The 24,044-nt window shown below is 36.5% G+C and overlaps 2 protein-coding genes across 8 annotated transcripts in view; both read right to left on the minus strand.

Annotated features, from left to right (window-relative positions):
* Window positions 1-861: 861 nt before the first annotated feature.
* On the minus strand, window positions 862-2,217 carry LOC117368488. Its single transcript, XM_033962195.1, has 2 exons — window positions 1,206-2,217; window positions 862-1,023 (listed from the first exon to the last, which is right to left on the minus strand). The coding sequence occupies exons 1-2, from the start codon at window positions 2,181-2,183 to the stop codon at window positions 886-888; spliced, it is 1,116 nt and encodes a 371-aa protein (XP_033818086.1). The 5' UTR covers window positions 2,184-2,217; the 3' UTR covers window positions 862-885.
* An 18,830-nt stretch (window positions 2,218-21,047) lies between these two features.
* The window catches only part of LOC117367378 (RNA binding protein fox-1 homolog 3-like), a 46,449-nt gene continuing 43,452 nt past the window's right edge, over window positions 21,048-24,044 (minus strand). For all 7 annotated transcript variants that reach the window (XM_033959836.1, XM_033959842.1, XM_033959835.1 and 4 more), the window contains one exon: window positions 21,048-23,176. In XM_033959836.1, coding sequence (XP_033815727.1) covers window positions 23,005-23,176 — 172 coding nt within the window. In that variant the 3' untranslated portion in view covers window positions 21,048-23,004. The remainder of the gene's footprint in view (window positions 23,177-24,044) is intronic.

The following is a 24,044-nucleotide window of genomic DNA, read 5'->3' on the forward strand; positions in this document are numbered from 1 at the left end:
AAAAAAGAAGCAATGTTAGAAGAGAATCAGCAAAAGAAAAACATGGTTGTAAGAAAGAGAAAATAGACACAGTGATAGAAAAGAAACATGGGTGTAAGAAAGAGAAAACAGACACAGTGACAGAACAGAAGCATGTGTAAAAGAGAAGAAAGATGCAGTGATTGAAGAGAAGCATGGGTATAAGAAAGAGAAAAAAGAGGACGTGATAGAAGAGAAGCATCTATATAAGAAAGAGAATAAAAGAGGCAGTGATAGAAGAGAAGCATAGGTGTAAAAAAGAAAAAAGGCAGTGATAGAAGAGAATCAGCAAAAGAAAAGCATGGATGTAAGAAAGAGAAAAACGATACAGTGATAGACAAGCAGAGGTTTAAGAAAGAAAAAAAGACGCAGTGATAGAAGACAAGCATGGGTGTAAGACAGAGAAAATAGAGACAGTGACAGAACAGAAGCATGCGTGAAAGAGAAGAAAGACGCAGTGATAGAAGAAAAGCATGGGTGTAAGAAAGAGAAAAAAAGACAGTGATAGAACAGAAGTATAGGTGAAAGAGAAGAAAGATGCAGTGATAGAAGAGAAGCAGGGGTGTAAGGAAGAGAAAAAAGAAGCAGTGATAGAAGAGAAGCATGTGTGCAAGAAAGAGAAAAAAGACACAGTGACAGAACAGAAGCATGGGTGAAAGAGAAGAAAGACGCAGTGATAGAAGAAAAGCATGGGTGTAAGAAAGAGAAAAAAAGACAATGATAGAACAGAAGTATAGGTGAAAGAGAAGAAAGATGCAGTGATAGAAGAGAATTAGAGTAAATGAAAAGCATGGCTATAAAAAAGTGATAAAAGAGGCAGTGAAAGAAGAGAAGCATGGGTATAAGAAAGAGAAAAAAGAAGCAATGTTAGAAGAGAATCAGCAAAAGAAAAACATGGATGTAAGAAAGAGAAAAAAAGATGCAGTGATACAAGAGAAGCATGGGTGTAAGAAAGAGAAAAAACACACAGTGATAGAACAGAAGCAAGTGTGAAAGAGAAGAAAGATGCAGTGACAGAAGAGAATCAGAGTAAAAGAAAACCATGTGGGAAGAAAGACAAAAAAGACAGTGATAGAAGAGAATCAGAGTAAAAGAAAAGCATTTATGTAAGAAAGAAAAAAAAATGACGCAGTGATAGAAGAGAAGCAGACAAAAAGAAAAGCATGGGTGTAGGAAAGAGAAAAAAGATGCAGTGACAGAAGAGAAGCATGGGTGTAAGAGAAAAAAGAGGCAGTATAAGAAGAGTAGCATAGGTGTAATAAAGAGAATAAAAAGACAGTGATAGAACAGAAGCATATGTGAAAGAAAAGTAAGACGCAGTAATAGAAGAGAATCAAAGTAAAAGAAAAGCATGTGTGTAAGAAAGAGAAAAAAGAAGCAGTGAAAGAAGAGTAGCATAGGTGTAAGAAAGAGAAAAAAAGACAGTAACATAACAGAAGCATGGGTGAAAGAGAAGAAAAACACATAGATAGAAGAGAATCAGAGCAAAAGAAAAGCATAGGTGTAAGAAAGAGAAAAAAGATGCAGTGATAGAGAAGCAGAAGTTTAAGAAACAGAAAAAAACGCATTGATAGAAGACAAGTAGGGGTGTAAGGAAGAGAAAAAAGAGGCAGTGATATAACAGAAACATGTGTGTAAGAAAAAGAAAAAAGAGACGGTGATATTAGAGAAGCATGGGTGTAAGAAAGGGAAAAAGAGGCAGTGAAAGAAGAGAAACATGGATGTAAGAAAAGGAAAAAACAGGTAGTGATAGAAGAGAAGCATGGGTGTAAGAAAGAGAAAACAGACACAGTGACAGAACATAAGCATGTGTGAAAGAGAAGAAAGATGCAGTGATAGAAGAGAATCAGAGTAAAAAAAAAAGCATGGGTGTAAGAAAGAAAAAAAGAGGCAATGATAGAAGAGAAGCATGGGTGTAAGAAACAGAAAAAAGACAGTGATAAAAAAGAAGCATGGGTGAAACAATAAAGACCCAGTGATAGAAGAGAAGCATTGATATAAGAAAAAAGACACAGTGATGTAAGAAAAAGTAAAAAGATGCAGTGATAGAAGAGATGCATGGGTATAAGAAAGAGAAAAAATATGCAGTGATAGAAGAGAATGAAAGTAAAAGAAAAGAATGGGTGTAAGAAAGAGAAAAAAAGACAGTGATAGAAGAGAAGCATGGGTGTAAGAGAAAAAAGATGCAGTAATAGAGAATTAGAGGTTTAAGAAAGAGAAAAATGACGCAGTGATAGAGAAGCAGAGGTTTAAGAAAGAGAAAAAGGATGCAGTGATAGAAGACAAGCTGGGGTGTAAAAAAGAGGAAGTGATAGAAGAGAAGCATGGGTATAAGAGAGAGAAAAAAGATGCAGTGATAGAGAAGCAGAAGTTTAAGAAAGAGAAAAGAACACATTGATAGAAGACAAGTAGGGGTGTAAGGAAGAGAAAAAAGATACAGTGATAGAGAAGCAGAAGTTTAACAAAGAGAAAAGAATGAATTGATAGAAGAAAAGCATGGGTATAAGGAAGAGAAAAAAGAGGCAATGGTAGAAGAGAAGCATGGTGTAAGAAACAGAAAAAATATGCAGTGAGAGAAGAGAAGCATGTGTGTAAGAAAGAGCAAAAAGACACAGTGACAAAACAGAAGCATGTGTGAAAGTGAAGAAAGATGCAGTGATTGAAGAGAAGCATGGGTATAAGAAAGAGAAAAAAGAGGACGTGATAGAAGAGAAGCATCTATATAAGAAAGAGAAAAAAGACACAGTGATAGAAGAGAAGAACAGGTGTAAGAAAGAAAAAAAAGATGCAGTGATACAAGACAAGCATGGGTATAAGAAAGAGAAAAAAGACGCAATGTTAGAAGAGAATCAGCAAAAGAAAAGCATGGATGTAAGAAAGAGAAAAAAGATGCAGTGATAGACAAGCAGAGGTTTAAGAAAGAAAAAAAGACGCAGTGATAGAAGACAAGCATGGGTGTAAGACAGAGAAAATAGAGGCAGTGATAGAAGAGAAGCAGGGGTGTAAGGAAGAGAAAAAACACACAGTAATAGAACAGAAGCATGTGTAAAAGAGAGGAAAGACACAGTGACAGAAGAGAATCAGAGTAAAAGAAAAGCATGGGTGTAAGAAAGAGAAAAAAGACAGAGTGATAGAACAGAAGCATGTGTAAAAGAGAGGAAAGACACAGTGACAGAAGAGAATCAGAGTAAAAGAAAAGCAGGGGTGTAAGGAAGAGAAAAAAGAAGCAGTGATAGAAGACAAGCATGGGTGTAAGGAAGAGAAAAAACACACAGTGATAGAACAGAAGCATGTGTGAAAGAGAAGAAAGATGCAGTGATAAAAGAGAATCAGAGTAAATGAAAAGCATGGCTCTAAGAAAGTGATAAAAGAGGCAGTGAAAGAAGAGAAGCATGGGTGTAAGAAAGAGAAAAAGAAGCAATGTTAGAAGAGAATCAGCAAAAGAAAAGCATGGATGTAAGAAAGAGAAAAAAAGATGCAGTGATACAAGAGAAGCATGTGTGTAAGAAAGAGAAAAAACACACAGTGATAGAACAGAAGCAAGTGTGAAAGAGAAGAAAGACGCAGTGACAGAAGAGAACCAGAGTAAAAGAAAACCATATGGGAAGAAAGACAAAAAAGACAGTGATAAAAGAGAAGCAAGGGTGTAAAAAAGACAAAAAAAGACGCAGTGATAGAAGAGAATCAGAGTAAAAGAAAATCATTTATGTAAGAAAGAGAAAAAATGATGCAGTGATAGAAGAGAAGCATGAGTGTAAGAGAAAAAAGAGCCAGTATAAGAAGAGTAGCATAGGTGTAATAAAGAGAATAAAAAGACAGTGATAGAACAGAAGCATATGTGAAAGAAAAATAAGACGCAGTGATAGAAGAGAATCAAAGTAAAAGAAAAGCATGTGTGTAAGAAAGAAAAAAAAAAGAGTGATAAAAGAGAAGCAGAGGTGTAAGAAAGAGAAAAAAGAGGCAGTGAAAGAAGAGTAGCATAGGTGTAAGAAAGAGAAAAAAAGACAGTAACATAACAGAAGCATGGGTGAAAGAGAAGAAAAACGCAGTGATAGAAAAGAATCAGAGCAAAAGAAAAGGATAGGTGTAAGAAAGAGAAAAAAGAGGCAGTGATAGAGAAGCAGAAGTTTAAGAAACAGAAAAAAACGCATTGATAGAAAACAAGTAGGGGTGTAAGGAAGAGAAAAAAGAGGCAGTGATATAAGAGAAGCATGTGTGTAAGAAAAAGAAAAAAGAGACAGTGATAGAAGAGAAGCATGGGTATAAGAAAGGGAAAAAGAGGCAGTGAAAGAAGAGAAACACGGATGTAAGAAAAGGAAAAAAACAGGTAGTGATAGAAGAGAAGCATGGGTGTAAGAAAGAGAAAACAGACACAGTGACAGAACATAAGCATGTGTGAAAGAGAAGAAAGATGCAGTGATAGAAGAGAATCAGAGTAAAAAAAAGCATGGGTGTAAGAAAGAAAAAAAGAGGAAGTGATAGAAGAGAAGCATGGGTATAAGAAAGAAAAAAGGAAATAATAGAAGTGAAGCATGGATGTAAGAAAGAAAAAAGAGGCAGTGATAGAAGAGAATCAGTAAAAGAAAAGCTTGGGTGTGAGAGAGAAAAATGACACAGTGATAGAAGAGAGGCATAGGTGTAAGAAAGAAAAAAGGCAGTGATAGAAGATAAGCATGTGTGTAAAAGAAAAAAGAGGCAGGAATAGAAGAAAAGCATAGGTGTAAGAAAGAAAAGAGGCAGTGATAGAAGAGAAGCATGGGTGTAAGAAAGATGTAGTGATATAAGACAAGTATGGGTATAAGAAAGAGAAAAAAGACGCAATGTTAGAAGAGAATTAGCAAAAGAAAAGCATGGAAGTAAGAAAGAGAAAAATATGCAGTGATAGACAAGCAGAGGTTTAAGAAAGAAAAAAAGACGCAGTGATAGAAGACAAGCATGGGTGTAAGAAAGAGAAAACAGACAGTGATAGAACAGAAGCATAGATGAAAGAGAAGAAAGATGCAGTGATAGAAGAGAATCAAAGTAAAAGAATAGCATGGATGTAAAAAAAAAGAAAAAGATGCAGTGATAGAGAAGTAGAGGTTTAAGAAAGTGAAAAATGAATCAGTGATGGAGAAGCAGAGGTTTAAGAAAGAGAAAAAGGATGCAGTGATAGAAGACAAGCTGGGGTGTAAAAAAGAGGAAGTGATAGAAGAGAAGCATGGGTATAAGAGAGAGAAAAAAGATTCAGTGATAGAAGAGAATCAGAGTAAAAAAAAGCATGGGTATAAGAAAGAGAAAAAAGACAGTGATAGAACAGAAGCATAGGTGAAAGATGCAGTGATAGATAAAGAGAAAAAAAAGAGTCAGAGATAGAACAGAAGCATGGGTGTAAGAAAGAGGAAAAAATACAGTGATAGAATAGAAGCATAGGTGAAAGAGAAGAAAGATGCAGTGATAGAAAAAGAGAAGAAAGATGCAATGATAGAAGAGAATCAGAGTAAAAAAACATAGGTGTAAGAAAGAGAAAAAAGATGCAGTGATAAGACAAACAGGGGTGTAAGGAAGAGAAAATAGAGGCAGTGATAGAAGAGAAGCATATGGGCAAGAATGAGAAAAAAGACACAGTGACAGAACAGAAGCATGGGTGAAAGAGAAGAAAGACGCAGTGATAGAAGAAAATCATGGGTGTAAAAAGAGAAAAACCCACAGTGATGAAACAGAAGCATTTGTGAAAGAGAAGTAACACGTAGTGACAGAAGAGAATCAGAGTAAAAGAAAAGCATGGATGTATGAAAGAGAAAAAAGACACAGTGATAGAGAGAAGAATTGGTGTAAGAAAGAGAAAAAAGACACAGTGATAGAAGAGAAGCAGAGTAAAGAAAAAAGGTGCAGTGATAGAAGAGAAGCAGAGTAAAAGAAAAAAGGTGCAGTGATAGTGAAGTAGAGGTTTAAGAAAGAAAAAACAGACACAGTGACAGAACAGGTGTAATAAAGGGAAAAAAGAAAGGGTGTAAGAAAGGGAAAAAAGACGCAATGTTAGAAGAGAATCAGAGCAAAAGACAAGTATGGGTGTAAAAAAGAGAAAAAAGATGCAGTGATAGAAGAGAGGCAGGGGTGTAAGGAAGAGACAAAAGAAGCAGTGATAGAAGACATGCATGGGTGTAAGAAAGAGAAAAAAGACACAGTGACAGAACAGAAGCTGGGGTGAAAGAGAAGAAAGACGCAGTGATAGAAGAGAAGCAGGAGTGTAAGGAAGAGACAAAAGAAGCAGTGATAGAAGAGATGCATGGGTGTAAGAAAGAGAAAAAATATGCAGTGATAGAAGACAATCAGTAAAAGAAAAGCATGGGTGTAAGAAAAAGAAAAAATAGACAGTGATAGAAGAGAAGCATGGATTACAGTGATAAAAGAGAAGCAGAGGTGTAAGAAAAAGAAAAAAGATGCAATGATAGAAGCGAAACATGGGTATAAGAAAGAGAAAAAAAGACACAGTGTTGGAACAGATGCATAGTGCAGTGATAGAAGAGAATCAGAGTAAATGAAAAGCATGGATATCAGAAAGCGAAAAAAGACAGTTATAGAAGAGAAGCATGGGTGTAAGAAAGAGAAAAAAGAGGCAGTGATAGAAGAAAAGTATGAGTGTTAGAAAAGAAAAAAGAGGCAGTCATAGAAGAGAAGCATGGGTGTAAGAAAGAGAAAAAAAGAAAAAGACGCAGTGATAGAACAGAAGCATATGTGAAAGACAAGTAAGACGCAGTGATAGAAGAGAATCAGTAAAAGAAAAGCATGAGTGTAAGAAAAAGAAAAAAGACAGTGACATAACAGAAGCATGGGTGAAAGAAAAAAAAGAGGCAGTGATAGAAGAGAAGTATGTGTGTACGAAAGAGAAAAAAGACACAGTGATAGAATAGAATCAGTAAAAGAAAAGCATAGGTGTAAGAAAAAAAAAAGACACAATGATAGAACAGAATTATAGGTGAAAGAGAATAAAGTCGCAGTGATAGAAGATAATCAGTGTAAAAGAAAAGCATGTGGGAAGAAAGAGAAAAAAGACAGTGATAGAAGAGAACCAATGGTGTAAGAAAGAAAAAAAAGAGTGAGTGATAGAAGAGAAGCATGGGTGTAAGAAAGAGAAAAAAAAGACACAGTGATAGAACAGGAGCATGTGTGAAAGAGAAAAAAGACGCAGTGATAGAAGAGAATCAGAGTAAAAGAAAAGCATTTATGTAAGAAAGAGAAAAAATGACGCAGTGATAGAAGAGAATCAAAGTAAAAGAAAAGCATATGTGTAAGAAAGAGAAAAAAAGAGTGATAGAAGAGAAGCAGAGGTGTAATAAAGAGAAAAAAGAGGCAGTGAAAGAAAAGTAGCATAGGTGTATGAAAGAGAAAAAAAAGACAGTGACATAACAGAAGCATGGGTGAAAGAGAAGAAAGACTCAGTGATAGAAGAGAATCAGAGCAAAAGAAAAGCATAGGTGTAAGAAAGAGAAAAAAGATGCAGTGATAGAGAAGCAGAAGTTTAAGAAAGAGAAAAAAACGCATTGATAGAAGACAATTAGGGGTGTAAGGAAGAAAAAACATAGTCAGTAATAGAAGAGAAGCATGTGTGTAAGAAAGAGAAAAAAGAGACAGTGATAGAAGAGAAGCATGGGTGTAAGAAAGAGAAAACAGACACAGTGACAGAACATAAGCATGTGTGAAAGAAAAGAAAGACCCAGTGATAGAAGAGAAGCATGGATATAAGAAAAAGAAAAATTACAGTGATAAAAGAGAAGCAGAGGTGTAAGAAAAAGAAAAAAGATGCAGTGATAGAAAAGAAGCATGGGTATAAGAAAGAGAAAAAAAAGACACAGTGTTGGAACAGATGCATGGGTTATTAGAAAGCGAAAAAAAGACAGTGATAGAAGAGAAGCATAGGTGTAAGAAAGAGAAAAAAGAGGCAGTGATAGAAGAGAAGTATGAGTGTGAGAAAAGAAAAAAGAGGTAGTCATAGAAGAGAAGCATGGGTGTAAGAAAGAGAGAAAAAAAAAAGACAGTGATAGAACAGAAGCATATGTGAAAGACAAGTAAGACGCAGTGATAGAAGAGAATCAGTAAAAGAAAAGCATGAGTGTAAGAAAAAGAAAAAAGACAGTGACATAACAGAAGCATGGGTGAAAGAAAAAAAAGAGGCAGTGATAGAAGAGAAGTATGTGTGTACGAAAGAGAAAAAAGATGCAGAGATAGAAGAGAATCAGTAAAAGAAAAGCATGGATGTAAGAAAAAGAAAACAGAGACAGTGATAGAAGAGAAGCATGGGAGTAAGAAAGGGAAAAAAGAGGCAGTGATAGAAGAGAAGCATAGGTGTAAGAAAGAAAAAAGGCAGTGATAGAAGAGAAGCATGGGTGTAAGAAAGAAAAAAAAAAGACCCAATGATAGAACAGGAGCATGTGTGATAGAAGAGAAGCAGAGAAAAAGAAAAGCATGGGTGTAAGAAAGAGAAAAAAGATGCAGTGACAGAAGAGAAGCATTGGTGAAAGAGAAGAAAAACGCAGTGATAGAAGAGAATCAGTGCAAAAGAAAAGCATAGGTGTAAGAAAGAGAAAAAAGATGCAGTGATAGAGAAGCAGAAGTTTAAGAAAGAGAAAAAAACGCATTGATAGAAGACAAGTTGGGGTGTAAGGAAGAAAAAACAGAGGAAGTGATAGAAGAGAAGCATGTGTGTAAGAAAGAAAAAATATGCAGTGATAGAAGAGAATCAGTAAAAGAAAAGCATGGGTGTAAGAAAAAGAAAAAAGAGGCAGTGAAGAAGAGAAGCATGATCTAAGATAGAGAAAAAAGAGACAATGATAGAAGAGAAGCATGGATGTAAGAAAAGGAAAAAACAGGCAGTGACATAACAGAAGCATGGGTGAAAGAGAAAAAAGAGGCAGTGTTAGAAGAGAAGCATGTGTGTAAGAAAGAGAAAAACGATGCAGTGATAGAAGAGAATCAGTAAAAGAAAAGCATGGGTGTAAGAAAAAGAAAAAAGAGACAGTGATAGAAGAGAAGCATGGGATTAAGAAAGGGAAAAAAGAGGCAGTGATAAAAGAGAAGCATAGGTATAAGAAAGAAAAAAGGCAGTGATAGAAGAGAATCATGGGTGTAAAGGAAAAAAGAGGCAGTAATAGAAGAGAAGCATAGGTATAAGAAAGAAAAGAGGCAGTGATAGAAGAGAAGCATGGGTGTAAGAAAGAGAAAAACGATGCAGTGATAGAAGAGAATCAGTAAAAGAAAAGCATGGGTGTAAGAAAAAGAAAAAAGAGACAGTGATATAAGATAAGCATGGGTATAAGAAAGAGAAAAAAGACGCAATGTTAGAAGAGAATCAGCAAAAGAAAAGCATGGATGTAAGAAAGAGAAAAATATGCAGTGATAGACAAGCAGAGGTTTAAGAAAGAAAAAAAGACGCAGTGATAGAAGAGAATTATGTGTGCAAGAAAGAGAAAAAAGACACAGTGACAGAACAGAAGCATGGGTGAAAGAGAAGAAAGACGCAGTGATAGAAGAGAAGCAGTGGTGTAAGGAAGAGAAAAAAGAAGCAGTGATAGAAGAGAAGCATGGGTGTAAGAAAGAGTAAAAACACACAGTGATAGAACAGAAGCAGGTGTGAAAGAGAAGAAAGACACAGTGACAGAAGAGAATCAGAGTAAAAGAAAAGCATGAGGGTGTAAAAAAGAGAAAAAAGACACAGTGATAGAACAGAAGCATGTGTGAAAGAAAAAAAAGACACAGTGACAGAAGAGAATCAGAGTAAAAGAAAAGCATGAGGGTGTAAAAAAGAGAAAAAAAGACACAGTGATAGAAGAGAAAAACAGATGTAAGAAAGAAAAAAAAGATGCAGTGATAGAAGAGAAGAACAGGTGTAAGAAAGAAAAAAAAGATGCAGTGATATACGACAAGCATGGGTATAAGAAAGAGAAAAAAGACGCAATGTTAGAAGAGAATCAGCAAAAGAAAAGCATGGATGTAAGAAAGAGAAAAAGATGCAGTGATAGACAAGCAGAGGTTTAAGAAAGAAAAAAAAGATGCAGTGATATACGACAAGCATGGGTATAAGAAAGAGAAAAAAGACGCAATATTAGAAGAGAATCAGCAAAAGAAAAGCATGGATGTAAGAAAGAGAAAAAAGATGCAGTGATAGACAAGCAGAGGTTTAAGAAAGAAAAAAAGATGCAGTGATAGAAGACAACCATAGGTGTAAGACAGAGAAAATAGAGGCAGTGATAGAAGAGAAGTATGTGTGCAAGAAAAAAGACACAGTGACAGAACAGAAGCATGGGTGAAAGAGAAGAAAAACGCAGTGATAGAAGAGAAGCAGGGGTGTAAGGAAGAGAAAAAAGAAGCAGGGGTGTAAGGAAGAGAAAAAAGAAGCAGTGATAGAAGAGAAGCATGGGTGTAAGAAAGAGTAAAAACACACAGTGATAGACCAGAAGTATAGGTGAAAGAGAAGAAAGACGCAGTGATAGAAGAGAAGCAGGGGTGTAAGAAAGAGAAAAAAGATGCAGTGATAGACAAGAAGAGGTTTAAGAAAGAAAAAAAGACGCAGTGATAGAAGACAACCATGGGTGTAAGACATAGAAAATAGAGGCAGTGATAGAAGAGAAGTATGTGTGCAAGAAAAAAGACACAGTGACAGAACAGAAGCATGGGTGAAAGAGAAGAAAGACGCAGTGATAGAAGAGAAGCAGGGGTGTAAGGAAGAGAAAAAAGAAGCAGGGGTGTAAGGAAGAGAAAAAAGAAGCAGTGATAGAAGAGAAGCATGGGTGTAAGAAAGAGTAAAAACACACAGTGATAGACCAGAAGTATAGGTGAAAGAGAAGAAAGATGCAGTGATAGAAGAGAATCAGAGTAAATGAAAGGCATGGCTATAAGAAAGGGAAAAAAGAGGCAGTGATAGAAGAGAAGCATGGGTGTAAGAAAGAGAAAAAAGATGCAGTGATATAAGACAAGCATGGGTATAAGAAAGAGAAAAATACACGCAATATTAGAGAATCAGGAAAAGAAAAGCATGGATGTAAGAAACAGAAAAACGATGCCGTGATAGACAAGCAGAGGTTTAAGAAAGAATAAAAGACAAGCAGGGGTGTAAGTAAGAGAAAATAGAGGCAGTGATACAAGAGAAGCATGTGTGTAAGAAAGAGAAAAAAAGACACAGTGATAGACCAGAAGTATAGGTGAAAGAGAAGAAAGACGTAGTGATAGAAGAGAATCAGCGTAAAAGATAGTCATGTGGGAAGAAAGAGAAAAAAGACAGTGATAGAAGAGAAGCAATGGTGTAAGAAAGAGAAAAAAAAGACACAGTGATAGAATAGGAGCATGTGTGAAAGAGAAATAAACCCCAGTGATAGAAGAGAAGCAGAGAAAAAGAAAAGCATGGGTGTAAGAAAGAGAAAAAAGATGCAGTGACAGAAGAGAAGCAATGGGTGTAAGAAAGAGACTAAAGACAGTGACAGAACAGAAGCATGGGTGAAAGAGAAGAAAGATGCAGTGATAGAAGAGAATCAGCGTAAAAAAAAAAATGTGTGTAAGAGAAAATGAGGCAGTAAAATCAGAGTAGCATAGGTGTAATAAAGAGAAAAAATAGACAGTGATAGAACAGAAGCATATGTGGAAGAAAAGTAAGACGCAGTGATAGAAGAAAATCAAAGTAAAAGAAAAGCATGTGTGTAAGAAAGAGAATAAAAGAGTGATAGAAGAAAAGCAGAGGTGTAAGAAAGAGAAAAAAGAGGCAGTGAAAGAAGAGTAGCATAGGTGTAAGAAAGAAAAAAAAAGACAGTGACATAACAGAAGCATGGGTGAAAGAGAAGAAAGACGCAGTGATAGAAGAGAATCAGAGCAAAAGAAAAGCATAGGTGTAAGAAAAAGAAAAAAGATGCAGTGATAGAGAAGCAGAAGTTTAAGGAAGATAGATTGATAGAAGACAAGTAGGGGTATAAGGAAGATAAAAAATATGCAGTGATAGAAGACAATCAGTAAAAGAAAAGCATGGGTGTAAGAAAAAGAAAAAAGAGACAGTGATAGAAGAGAAGCATGGGTGTAAGAAAGAGAAAAAAAGACACAGTGATAGAACAGAAGCATGGGTGAAAGAGAAGAAAGACGCAGTGATAGAAGAGAAGCAGGGGTGTAAGGAAGAGAAAAAAGAAGCAGTGATACAAAAGAAGTATGGGTGTAAGAAAGAGAAAAAACACACAGTGATAGAACAGAAGCATGTGTGAAAGAGAGGAAAGACACAGTGACAGAAGAGAATCAGAGTAAAAGAAAAGCATGGGTGTAAGAAAGAGAAAAAAGACACAGTGATAGAAGAGAAGCAGAGTAAAAGAAAAGAATGGGTGTAAGAGAAAAAAGATGCAGTGATAGAGAAGTAGAGGTTTAAGAAAGAGAAAAAAGATGCAGTGATAGAGAAATAGAGGTTTAAGAATGAGAAAAAGGATGCAGTGATAGAGAAACAGAGGTTTAAGAATGAGAAAAAGGATGCAGTGATAGAAGACAAGCATGGGTATAAGAAAGAGAAAAAAGACGCAATGTTAGAAGAGAATAAGCAAAAGAAAAGCATGGATGTAAGAAAGAGAAAAAAGATGCAGTGATAGACAAGCAGAGGTTTAAGAAAGAAAAAAAGACGCAGTGATAGAAGTCAAGCATGGGTGTAAGACAGAGAAAATAGAGGCAGTGATAGAAGAGAAGTATGTGTGCAAGAAAGAGAAAAAAGACACAGTGACAGAACAGAAGCATGGGTGAAAGAGAAGAAAGACACAGTGATAGAAGAGAAGCAGGGGTGTAAGAAAGAGTAAAAACACACAGTGATAGAACAGAAGCATGTGTGAAAGAGAAGAAAGACACAGTGACAGAAGAGAATCAGAGTAAAAGAAAAGCATGGGTGTAAGAAACAGAAAAAAGACAGTGATAGAACAGATGCATAGGTGAAAGAGAAGAAAGATGCAGTGATAGAAGAGAATCAGAGTAAATGAAAAGCATGGCTATAAGAAAGGGAAAAAAGAGGCAGTGATAGAAGAGAAGCATGGGTGTAATAAAGAGAAAAAATATGCAGTGATATAAGACAAGAATGGGTATAAGAAAGAGAAAAAAACACGCAATGTTAGAGAATCAGCAAAAGAAAAGCATGGATGTAAGAAACAGAAAAAAGATGCTGTGATATACAAGCAGAGGTTTAAGAAAGAATAAAAGACAAGCAGGGGTGCAAGGAAGAGAAAATAGAGGCAGTGATACAAGAGAAGCATGTGTGTAAGAAAGAGAAAAAAAAGACAGTGATAGACCAGAAGTATAGGTGAAAGAGAAGAAAGACGTAGTGATAGAAGAGAATCAGCGTAAAATAAAAACATGTGGGAAGAAAGAGAAAAAAGACAGTGATAGAAGAGAAGAATAGGTGTAAGAAAGAGAAAAAAGACAGTGATAGAAGAGAAGCAGAATAAAAGAAAAGCATGGGTATAAGAAAGAGAAAAAAGATGCAATGATATAAGAGAATCATGGGTATAAGAAAGAGAAAAAAGACGCAATGTTAGAAGAAAATCAGTACAAAAGAAAAGCATGGGTGTAAGAAAGAGAAAACAGACACAGGGATAGAAAAGAAGAATGGGTGTAAGAAAGAGAAAACAGACACAGTGATAGAACAGAAGCATATGTGAAAGAGAAGTAAGACGCAGTGATAGAAGAGAATCAAAGTAAAAGAAAAGCATGGGTGTAAGAAAGAGAAAAAAGGTGCATTGATAGAAGAGAAGCAGGGGTGTAAGAAAGAGAAAAATAAGGCCGTGAAAGAAGAGTAGTATAGGTGTAAGAAATAAAAAAATACAGTGACATAACAGATGCATGGGTGAAAGAGAAGAAAGATGCAGTGATAGAAGATAATCAGTAAAAAAAGCATGTGTGTAAGAAAGAAAAAAGACACAGTGATAGAAAAGAAGCATATGTGTAAGAAAGAAAAAAGGCAGTGATAAAACTGAAGCATGGGTGAAAGAGAAGAAAGACACAGTGATAGAAGAGAATCAGAGTAAAAGAAACGCATGGGTGTAAGGAAGAGAAAAAAGACGCAGTGATAGGAGAAGCAGAGTAAAAGAAAAGCATAGGTATAAGAAAGAGAAAAAAGACACAGCGATAGAACAGAAGCATGGGTGTAAGAAACAGAAAAAAGGTGCAGCGATAGAAGAGAAGCATGGGTTTAAGTAAGAGAGAAAAGACGCCGTGAAATTAGAGAAGCATGGGTGTAACAAACAGAAAAAAGACACAGTGATAGAAGAGAAGCATGGGTGTAAGAAAGAGAAAAAAAATACAGTGATAGAACAGAAGCATAGGTGAAAGAGAAGAAAGATGCAGTGAAAGAAAAAGAGAAAAAAAGAGGCAGTGATAGAAGAGAAGCAGGGGTGTAAGAAAGAAAAAAGACACTGATAAAACTGAAGCATGGATGAAAGAGAAGAAAGACACAGTGATAGAAGAGAATCAGATTAAAAGAAAAGCATGAGTATAAGAAAGCGAAAAAAAGACGCAGTGATAGAAGAGAATCAGAGTAAAAGAAAAGCATGGTTATAAGAAAGCGAAAAAAAGACAGTGATAGAAGACAAGCAGGGGTGTAAGGAAGAGAAAAAAGAGGCAGTGATAGATGAGAAGTATGTGTGTAACAAAGAGAAAAAACACACAGTGATAAAACAGAAGCATGTGTGAAAGAGAAAAAAGACACAGTGATAGAAGAGAAGCAAAGTAAAAGAAAAGCATGGGTGTAAGAAAGAGAAAAAAAAGACAGTGATAGAACAGAAGCATGGGTGAAAGAGAAGAAAGACGCAGTGATAGAAGAGAAGCAGGGGTGTAAGGAAGAGAAAAAAGAAGCAGTGATAGAAGAGAAGCATGGGTGTTAGAAAAAAAAAAAACACACAGTGACAGAACAGAAGCATGTGTGAAAGAGAGGAAAGACACAGTGACAGAAGAGAATTGCAGTGACAGAAGAGTATCAGAGTAAAAGAAAAGCATGGGTGTAAGAAAGAGAAAAAAGACACATTGATAGAAGAGAAGCATGGGTGTAAGAAAGAGACAAAAGACAGTGACAGAACAGAAGCATGGGTGAAAGAGAAGAAAGATGCAGTGATAGAAGAGAATCAGAGTAAAAAAAAACAGGTGTAAGTAAGAGAAAAAGGAGGCAGTGATAGAAGGAGAAGCATAGGTGTAAAAAAGGAAAAAAGACCCAGTGACATAACAGAAGCATGGGTGAAAGAGAAGATAGACTCAGTGATAGAAAAAGAGAAGAAAGATGCAGTGATAGAAGAGAATCAGAGTAAAAGAAAAGCATGGGTATAAGAAAGCGAAAAAAAGACAGTGATAAAAGAGAAGCATGGGTGTAAGAAAGAGAAAAAGAGGCTGTGTAAGAAAGAGAAAAAAGACACTGACAAAAGAAGCATGTGTGTAAGAAAGAAAAAAGACACAGTGATAGAAAAGAAGTATGGGTGTAAGAAAGAGAAAACAGACAGTGACAGAAGAGAAGCACGTGTGAAAGAGAAGAAAGACGCAGTAATAGAAGAGAGTCAGAGTAAAAAAGAGAAAAAAGACGCAGTGATAGAAGACAATCAGTAAAAGAAAAGAATTGGTGTAAGAAAGAAAAAAAGAGGCAGCGATAGAAAAAAAAGAATCAGAATAAAAAAATTTAGGTGTAAGAAAGAGAAAAAAGACGCAGTGATATAAGAAAATCAGAGTAAAAGAAAAGCAAAAAAAAGACAGTGATAGAAGAGAAGCATGGATGTAAGAAAGAAAAAAAGATGCAGTGATAGAACAGAAGCATAGGTGAAAGAGAAGAAAGATGAAGTGATAGAAAAAGAGAAGAAAGATTCAGTGATAGAAGAGAATCAGAGTAAAAGAAAAGCATGGGAATAAGAAAGCAAAAAAAAGACTGATACAAGAGAAGCATGGGTGTGAGAAAGGGAAAAAAGAGGCAGTGATAGAAGAGAAGCATAGGTGTAAGAAAGAAAAAAGGCAGTGATAGAAGTGAAGCATGGGTGTAAGAAAGAGAAAAAAGAGGCAGTGATAGAAGAGAATCAGAGTAAAAGAAAAGCATGGGAATAAGAAAGCAAAAAAAAGACAGTGATAAAAGAGAAGCATGGGTGTGAGAGGGAAAAAAGAGGCAGTGATAGAAGAGAAGCATAGGTGTAAGAAAGAAAAAAGGCAGTGATAGAAGAGAAGCATGGGTGTAAAAGAAAAAAAGAGGCTCTTATAGAAGAGAAGCATAGGTGTAAGAAAGAGAAAACAGACACAGTGATAGAACAGAAGCATATGTGAAAGAGAAGTAAGACGCAGTGATAGAAGAGAATCAAAGTAAAAGAAAAGCATGGGTGTAAGAAAGAGAAAAAAAGACAGTGATAGAAGAGAAGCAGGGGTGTAAGAAAGAGAAAAAAGAGGCAGTGAAAGAAGAGTAGTATAGGTGTAAGAAAGAAAAAAAAGACAATAACATAACAGAAGCATGGGTGAAAGAGAAGAAAGACGCATTGATATAAAAGAGAATCAAAGAAAAGCATGGGTGTAAGAAAGAAAAAAGAGGCAGTCATAGAAGAGAAGCATGGGTGTAAGAAAGAGAAAAAAGAGGCAGTGAAAGAAGAGTACTATAGGTGTAAGAAAGAAAAAAAGACAGTGACATAACAGAAGCAAGGGTGAAAGAGAAAAAGACGCACTGATAGAAGATAATCAGAGTAAAAGAAAAGCATGGGTGTAAGAAAGAGAAAAAGAGGCAGTGATAGAAGAGAAGAATAGGTGTAAGAAAGAGAAAAAAGACACAGTGATAGAAGAGAAGCAGAATAAAAGAAAAGCATGGGTATAAGAAAGAGAAAAAAGATGCAATGATATAAGAGAATCATGGGTATAAGAAAGAGAAAAAAGACGCAATGTTAGAAGAAAATCAGTACAAAAGAAAAGCATGGGTGTAAGAAAGAGAAAACAGACACAGGGATAGAAAAGAAGCATGGTTGTAAGAAAGAGAAAACAGACACAGTGATAGAACAGAAGCATATGTGAAAGAGAAGTAAGACGCAGTGATAGAAGAGAATCAAAGTAAAAGAAAAGCATGGGTGTAAGAAAGAGAAAAAAGGTGCAGTGATAGAAGAGAAGCAGGGGTGTAAGAAAGAGAAAAATAAGGCCATGAAAGAAGAGTAGTATAGGTGTAAGAAAGAAAAAAATACAGTGATATAACAGATGCATGGGTGAAAGAGAAGAAAGACGCAGTGATAGAAGATAATCAGTAAAAAAAGCATGTGTGTAAGAAAGAAAAAAGACACAGTGATAGAAAAGAAGCATGGGTGTAAGAAAGAGAAAACAGACACAGTGATAGAAGAGAAGCATGGGTATAAGAAAGAGAAAAAAGAGGCAGTGATAGAAGAGAATCAGAGTAAAAGAAAAGCATGGGAATAAGAAAGCAAAAAAAAGACAGTGATAAAAGAGAAGCATGGGTGTGAGAAAGGGAAAAAAGAGGCAGTGATAGAAGAGAAGCATAGGTGTAAGAAAGAAAAAAGGCAGTGATAGAAGAGAAGCAGGGGTGTAAGAAAGAGAAAAAGAGGCACTTATAGAAGAGAAGCATAGGTGTAAGAAAGAGAAAACAGACACAGTGATAGAACAGAAGCATATGTGAAAGAGAAGTAAGACGCAGTGATAGAAGAGAATCAAAGTAAAAGAAAAGCATGGGTGTAAGAAAGAGAAAAAAAGACAGTGATAGAAGAGAAGCAGGGGTGTAAGAAAGAGAAAAAAGATGCAGTGATAGAAGAGAAGCAGGGGTGTAAGAAAGAGAAAAAAGATGCAGTGATAGAAGAGAAGCATGGGTATAAGAAAGAGAAAAAAGAGGCAGTGATAGAAGAGAAGCATGGGTGTAAGAAAGAGAAAAAAAGACAGTGATAGAAGAGAAGTAGGGGTGTAAGAAAGAAAAGAGAGGCAGTGAAAGAACAGTAGCATAGGTGTAAGAAAGAGAAAAAAGACAGTGACATAATAGAGGCATGGGTGAAAAAGAAGAAAGACGCAGTGATAGAAGATAATCAGTAAAAATTACATGGGTGTAAGAAAGAGAAAAAAGATGCAGTGATAGAAGAGAATCCAAGTAAAAGAAAAGCATGGGTGTAAGAAAGAGAAAAAATGACAGTGATAGAAGAGAAGCAGCCATGTAAGAAAGAGAAAAAAGATGCAATGATAGATGAGAAGCATGGGTATAAGAAAGAGAAAAAAGAGGCAGTGATAGAAGAGAAGCATAGGTGTAAGAAAGAAATAAGGCAGTGAAAGAAGAGAAGCAGGGGTGTAAGAAAGAGAAAAAAAGACAGTGATAGAAGAGAAGCAGGGTGTAAGAAAGAGAAAAAAGAGGCAGTGAAAGAAGAGTATAGGTGTAAGAAAGAAAAAAAAGACAATGACATAACAGAAGCATAGGTGAAAGAGAAGAAAGACGCATTGATATAAAAGAGAATCAGAGTAAAAGAAAAGCATGGGTGTAAGAAAGAAAAAAGAGGCAGTCATAGAAGAGAAGCATGGGTGTAAGAAAGAGAAAAAAGAGGCAGTGAAAGAAGAGTACTATAGGTGTAAGAAAGAAAAAAAGACAGTGACATAACAGAAGCAAGGGTGAAAGAGAAAAAGACGCACTGATAGAAGATAATCAGAGTAAAAGAAAAGCATGGGTGTAAGAAAGAGAAAAAAGAGGCAGTGATAGAAGAGAAGAATAGGTGTAAGAAAGAGAAAAAAGACACAGTGATAGAAGAGAAGCAGAATAAAAGAAAAGCATGGGTATAAGAAAGAGAAAAAAGATGCAATGTTAGAAGAAAATCAGTACAAAAGAAAAGCATGGGTGTAAGAAAGAGAAAACAGACACAGGGATAGAAAAGAAGCATGGTTGTAAGAAAGAGAAAACAGACACAGTGATAGAACAGAAGCATATGTGAAAGAGAAGTAAGATGCAGTGATAGAAGAGAATCAAAGTAAAAGAAAAGCATGGGTGTAAGAAAGAGAAAAAAGGTGCAGTGATAGAAGAGAAGCAGGGGTGTAAGAAAGAGAAAAATAAGGCCGTGAAAGAAGAGTAGTATAGGTGTAAGAAAGAAAAAAAAGACAATAACATAACAGAAGCATGGGTGAAAGAGAAGAAAGACGCATTGATATAAAAGAGAATCAAAGAAAAGCATGGGTGTAAGAAAGAAAAAAGAGGCAGTCATAGAAGAGAAGCATGGGTGTAAGAAAGAGAAAAAAGAGGCAGTGAAAGAAGAGTACTATAGGTATAAGAAAGAAAAAAAAGACAGTGACATAACAGAAGCAAGGGTGAAAGAGAAAAAGACGCACTGATAGAAGATAATCAGAGTAAAAGAAAAGCATGGGTGTAAGAAAGAGAAAAAGAGGCAGTGATAGAAGAGAAGAATAGGTGTAAGAAAGAGAAAAAAGACACAGTGATAGAAGAGAAGCAGAATAAAAGAAAAGCATGGGTATAAGAAAGAGAAAAAAGATGCAATGTTAGAAGAAAATCAGTACAAAAGAAAAGCATGGGTGTAAGAAAGAGAAAACAGACACAGGGATAGAAAAGAAGCATGGTTGTAAGAAAGAGAAAACAGACACAGTGATAGAACAGAAGCATATGTGAAAGAGAAGTAAGACGCAGTGATAGAAGAGAATCAAAGTAAAAGAAAAGCATGGGTGTAAGAAAGAGAAAAAAGGTGCAGTGATAGAAGAAAAGCAGGGGTGTAAGAAAGAGAAAAATAAGGCCGTGAAAGAAGAGTAGTATAGGTGTAAGAAAGTGAAGCACAGTATAATCGAAATAAGGAGCAGTGTTTGAGGGGTGGTTCTGTAAAGGAATAGCGTAATATAATAAAAGTAGCAGAAAAGAATAAAATGTGTAGAGAATCTGAAAGAAGGAAGAAAAAATGGGTTTGAGAAGAGATGTGCTAAACAGCCAGGTTTGAGTGAGAACAAAATGAGAATGAAGAGAGAGAAAGTGCAAGTCAGATAATAAAGATAAAAATTGGCACTTGACAGAGAAAAGTGGAAATATAATATAAAGCAATAGTGCTATTTCAAAAGCAGAAGAAAACAGGAGAGAATCAGAACATCAACAGTAAAGAATAAGATAAGAATCAGAACAAGGAAACAATGAAAATTGAGATAGAAGCAAACATGATATTCCACCATTTATAATCTGGTTATATTGCTAATATAGGGATGTGAATGGACAGTAATATTGTTACATTATTCTTTAATGTTTTAAATGAGCTGCAAAAGCTTGATTACAATTATGATACGCTTCATCTTAAGTTGCTAATTACTGACCTACTCTTTCCTGCTAGAAATTACGAGTAATGTGCAAACTGCATATCCAGACACTACCTGGAGAAGCTTGAGATGTGATTGAATTATACCAAGAGGCTGTTGTAGCAGAACGGCATATCAGGCACTATTTATAAAGCTAATGACAGTCACACTTAGGAAAGGGGAGGTGTTTTCTCCGATTTCACTGCATGTGCTGCTTGGCACAGTCCAATTCTGTGAGGAATTTATGGGCTCACAGGTGTAAGCTCTCAACACAGGCCTAACATGATTTGTTTTAAAGTACTCATGGAAGCATTAAGTGTGTAAATTATAACATTACATTAGTGATTTTTATTCCGCCATTACCTTGCGGTTCAAGGCGGATTACACAAGAGGTTATTTGGACATTTCCAGGAGAGTTACAAAGTAGAGCAGGTTACTTCAGGGTCATTACAAGATAGATAATTTAGTTAGAAGGTTGTGGGATCTGGGGGAGATTGAAATGCTTCATGTTTGCCTTGATGGATTTCTTGATTAGCGGGGTTTTAACCTTATTCTGAAAGTTACATGCGTACAAATACCCTGAAAAGAACAATATTCAAACTATTTTTGCAGAGATCATGCCTTTGGAAAATGGAATTATTGTGTTTGGAAGACTAATTAACATTGCCGTAATACACTCTAGTGAAAATATGGCCATTTGAAAACAAACAGCAAGAGAGACCAATGTAGAATAGAAATGAACTATCTAGCGTTTGAAATGAAATGATTCAGGGACAGGGAGCTTTAGAGCAGAATGACAGTTTTACAATATTAGAGAAGTCCAAAACAGAAAAAGCAGATATTGTGCACTGCAAAGCAGAAAAAAACAGTTCCAGAGTAGAAATGCAACAGTTTTCCAGAGATCTTCCAAGTACTACCTGTAGCTTTCAGAGAAACAAGAAAGAGTAGACTATGCAGTTTCAGAGCAGAAATACACAGTTCTAGAGGTGACATGTGGTTTTACAACAATGACGGAGTCCTTCAGAAAAGGCAGATAGGTTTACAAGAAACTTTTGAACAAAATTAGTTTGAGTAGAAATGTCAGAATGACAGAAAGTTTTTAAGCAGAAATGACAGTATTACAGGTAACATTAAAAAAAAATTACAGTTTTACCCTGGAAATGATGCAGAATTACACAAACGTTTAGGGTAGATGGAAGTAAAGTGTACAGAGTTGCAATAGAACAGATACAATTTTACAATAGAAATTACAGTATTATAGGCAGCTCTAGTGCAAAAATGAAATTAGAAATATAGTACAGATGGGTTACAATTCCAGAGAAGAAATAAGTGGTACAACATACACAAAGCAGAAAGGATTCTATAGAACACATGATAGTGGTAGGAACAAATGTAAGGCAGAAGACAGGTACCTTTCTAGAGTAAAAACAGTGTTACAAGCAGAAAGAGAGCAGAAGGGCTGAGAAATGATATAAAACAGAGAAGACATGACAGTAGTACGAGTGGCAATAGAACAGAAGGGATATCGTTCTAGAGAAGAAATGTTATTAATTAACGTGGAACAAAAAGGTGACAGTTCTAGAAAAGAAATGAGTTAACAGTAGATATAGGTCAGAAGGGTGACATTCTCAAGAAGAAATTGCATTTTTATATGCTGTAAATCAGCTGAGGTAAAACACTTTTAAAGTAGACATGAGGCTGTGTTAGAAGCAGGTTTGCTACAAATCTGGTAGTCCTCGAGAAGAAATAACAGTGTTATAATAGGTAGTCGTACAACAGTGGCTTTGATGTAGAAATAACAGATTGCTAAATGAGGTGACAGATGAAGTCTGGAACTGTTTTCAGTGTTACTAGAGAAATATTTTGGACAAACCCTCAGACAGCTTCCCGCCTGCCACTGATATGTTTAGTAGCATAAGACGTTCTATAATTTCAAGAGTGAACATTTTCATCCAAAAGTAGGAATATTTTGGCCAGCATCACACTTCAAACCTTCTGCACTAATAAATCCAATATAACGCAAAATGTTATTATAGATCATGTGAGAGTCCGTCCAGTGGCTTTTAGGATCCCGGTGCTGGTAAATAAAACTTAGCCTGTTGCCTCTTAAACCACAGAGTCCCTATAGTCCAAAGACTGAAATTAACTGAAGGCACAGAGAAATATTTTGACACCTTTGAGATTTTTTGGCTGCTTCTTTCAGTTGTGTCCAGTGGACTAAGCTGCTGCAATGCAGTGGCTAATGTCTCCCTAATTCTGACCGGTCACTCTTCAGGGCTTTTCGTTGTAAGCTGGAATCTCTGGTGTTTGTAAAGTGTAACACAAGCTCTAATGTTATTAAATACATCTGATAATAAAGCTAAATATAATATTTTCCCTTCCAGTCCTTTTAAGTCTGTACATAAATCAGCCGTTATGTGAGAAGGAAGTCACCTTCCGCCAGAAGATTTCAGAAAGGTCTCCTCTGTGACGTGTTTTTAGTTTGGAGAGATGAGGTTTGAGTTGCATTGAGGCAGAAGTGGAAGGAGGTTTTGTTTGGAGAGACAGCAGCAGACAGTGTTTACCAGTATAAGAAAAGGACATTGAAGCCCCAGGCCACATCCTTCTACTACACTTTCACTCACTGGTCCAAGATATCTATCAGCTCATAAAGCTCTCGGAAGACAGTTTGGTAACTGAAATTTCCTAAGTCTCCATGAAATTCACCCACTTTGGACTCCAGCACACAGGCAGTCATGATTACAGGGAAGTTGAAAGAGAGGTCCAATGGTAAACCGCTAAATGCGTTCTTAAAACTTCCCCTCTTGTTTTTTTGAGGACAGCTGTGGCCATGTCAACGAAACCCCAACCAGGAGGTGGTTGGTCCTCAATAAGGTGTGAAGCGGCTGTAACCCCCTCGATAGAGACTTGCCTGGAACAGAAAGGAAAAGGCCATTAGAACAGAGCACGGAAATGCACGCAGTTACTCACACCCACTGTCTCTCGCTTCATTACCTCACTGTCTCTTCCATTTCTCTCCTCGTCCTTCTTTACCCTCATCTCTGCTTGTCATCATGTTTTCTCATAGCCCTGTCTTCTCTCCTCTATCTTTTCTTCCTCCTCTCTCTGCATGCCCTCTTTTCCCTGTTCCCTCATTTCCCCCCTCACTTATCTCTCCACTCTTACTTTCTCACAGTTCTCTCCTTCCTCCTCAGCCCACTTTCTCCTTCACTTCTTTGTCCTTTTTGCTTCTCACTCCTTTGATCCCACCCCAGGTATAGATTTCAAATTTGAGAACCCATGGACACCAGGGAGGGAAAAGGGTTTCTTCCCAGGGTGTAGTGGGAAGAAACCCCTTACCTCTGGGCCTATCACCAGTGCACATACCCTATGGAAGCCCTGTCCTTGCCTGGGTTTTCATGATAACAGGAGAATTTTGCAGAGGAGGGGCAGGGTGTAGTGGGCCGGTACCGAGACTCTTGCAAGCCAGTAGTGGCAGGAGAATGTGGCAAGAGGCTTCGATTATGGCAAGAGGCAGTGAAATACAATTCTATGGCACCTTCCAAAATTTGACACTGGAGACAGCTACCTAAGTCTGGGCCACCGTTGTCTCTCTTGCTCATAGAAATGGTGAAAAGCAAAAAGATCAGAACAGTTTCCTCCCAACTCATCTTTGTTTGTTCAGTGGACATTAGAGGGAAGAGGCTGTTGGGTCCTGCTTTCCACTCAGATTACAACTGTTCTCCCAGGAAGAGATCAGAAGCAGGAGACACTTTTTATAAGTGCATTTATCAAATTTT

The sequence above is a fragment of the Geotrypetes seraphini genome, chromosome 10 (assembly GCF_902459505.1).
Source record: "Geotrypetes seraphini chromosome 10, aGeoSer1.1, whole genome shotgun sequence".
NCBI lineage: Eukaryota > Metazoa > Chordata > Amphibia > Gymnophiona > Dermophiidae > Geotrypetes > Geotrypetes seraphini.

What these genes read in the sequence shown, in the direction of transcription:
- LOC117368488 (XM_033962195.1), bottom strand. Translation starts at nt 2,183, where the DNA reads ATGCTTCTCTTCTATCACTGTCTTTTTTTCTCTTTCTTACACCCATTC. An exon ending in CTTCTCTTCTGTCACTGCAT is followed by an intron (nt 1,024 to 1,205) that starts CTTTTTTCTCTT and finishes CTGTCACTGCAT; the next exon opens with CTTTCTTCTCTTTCACACTT.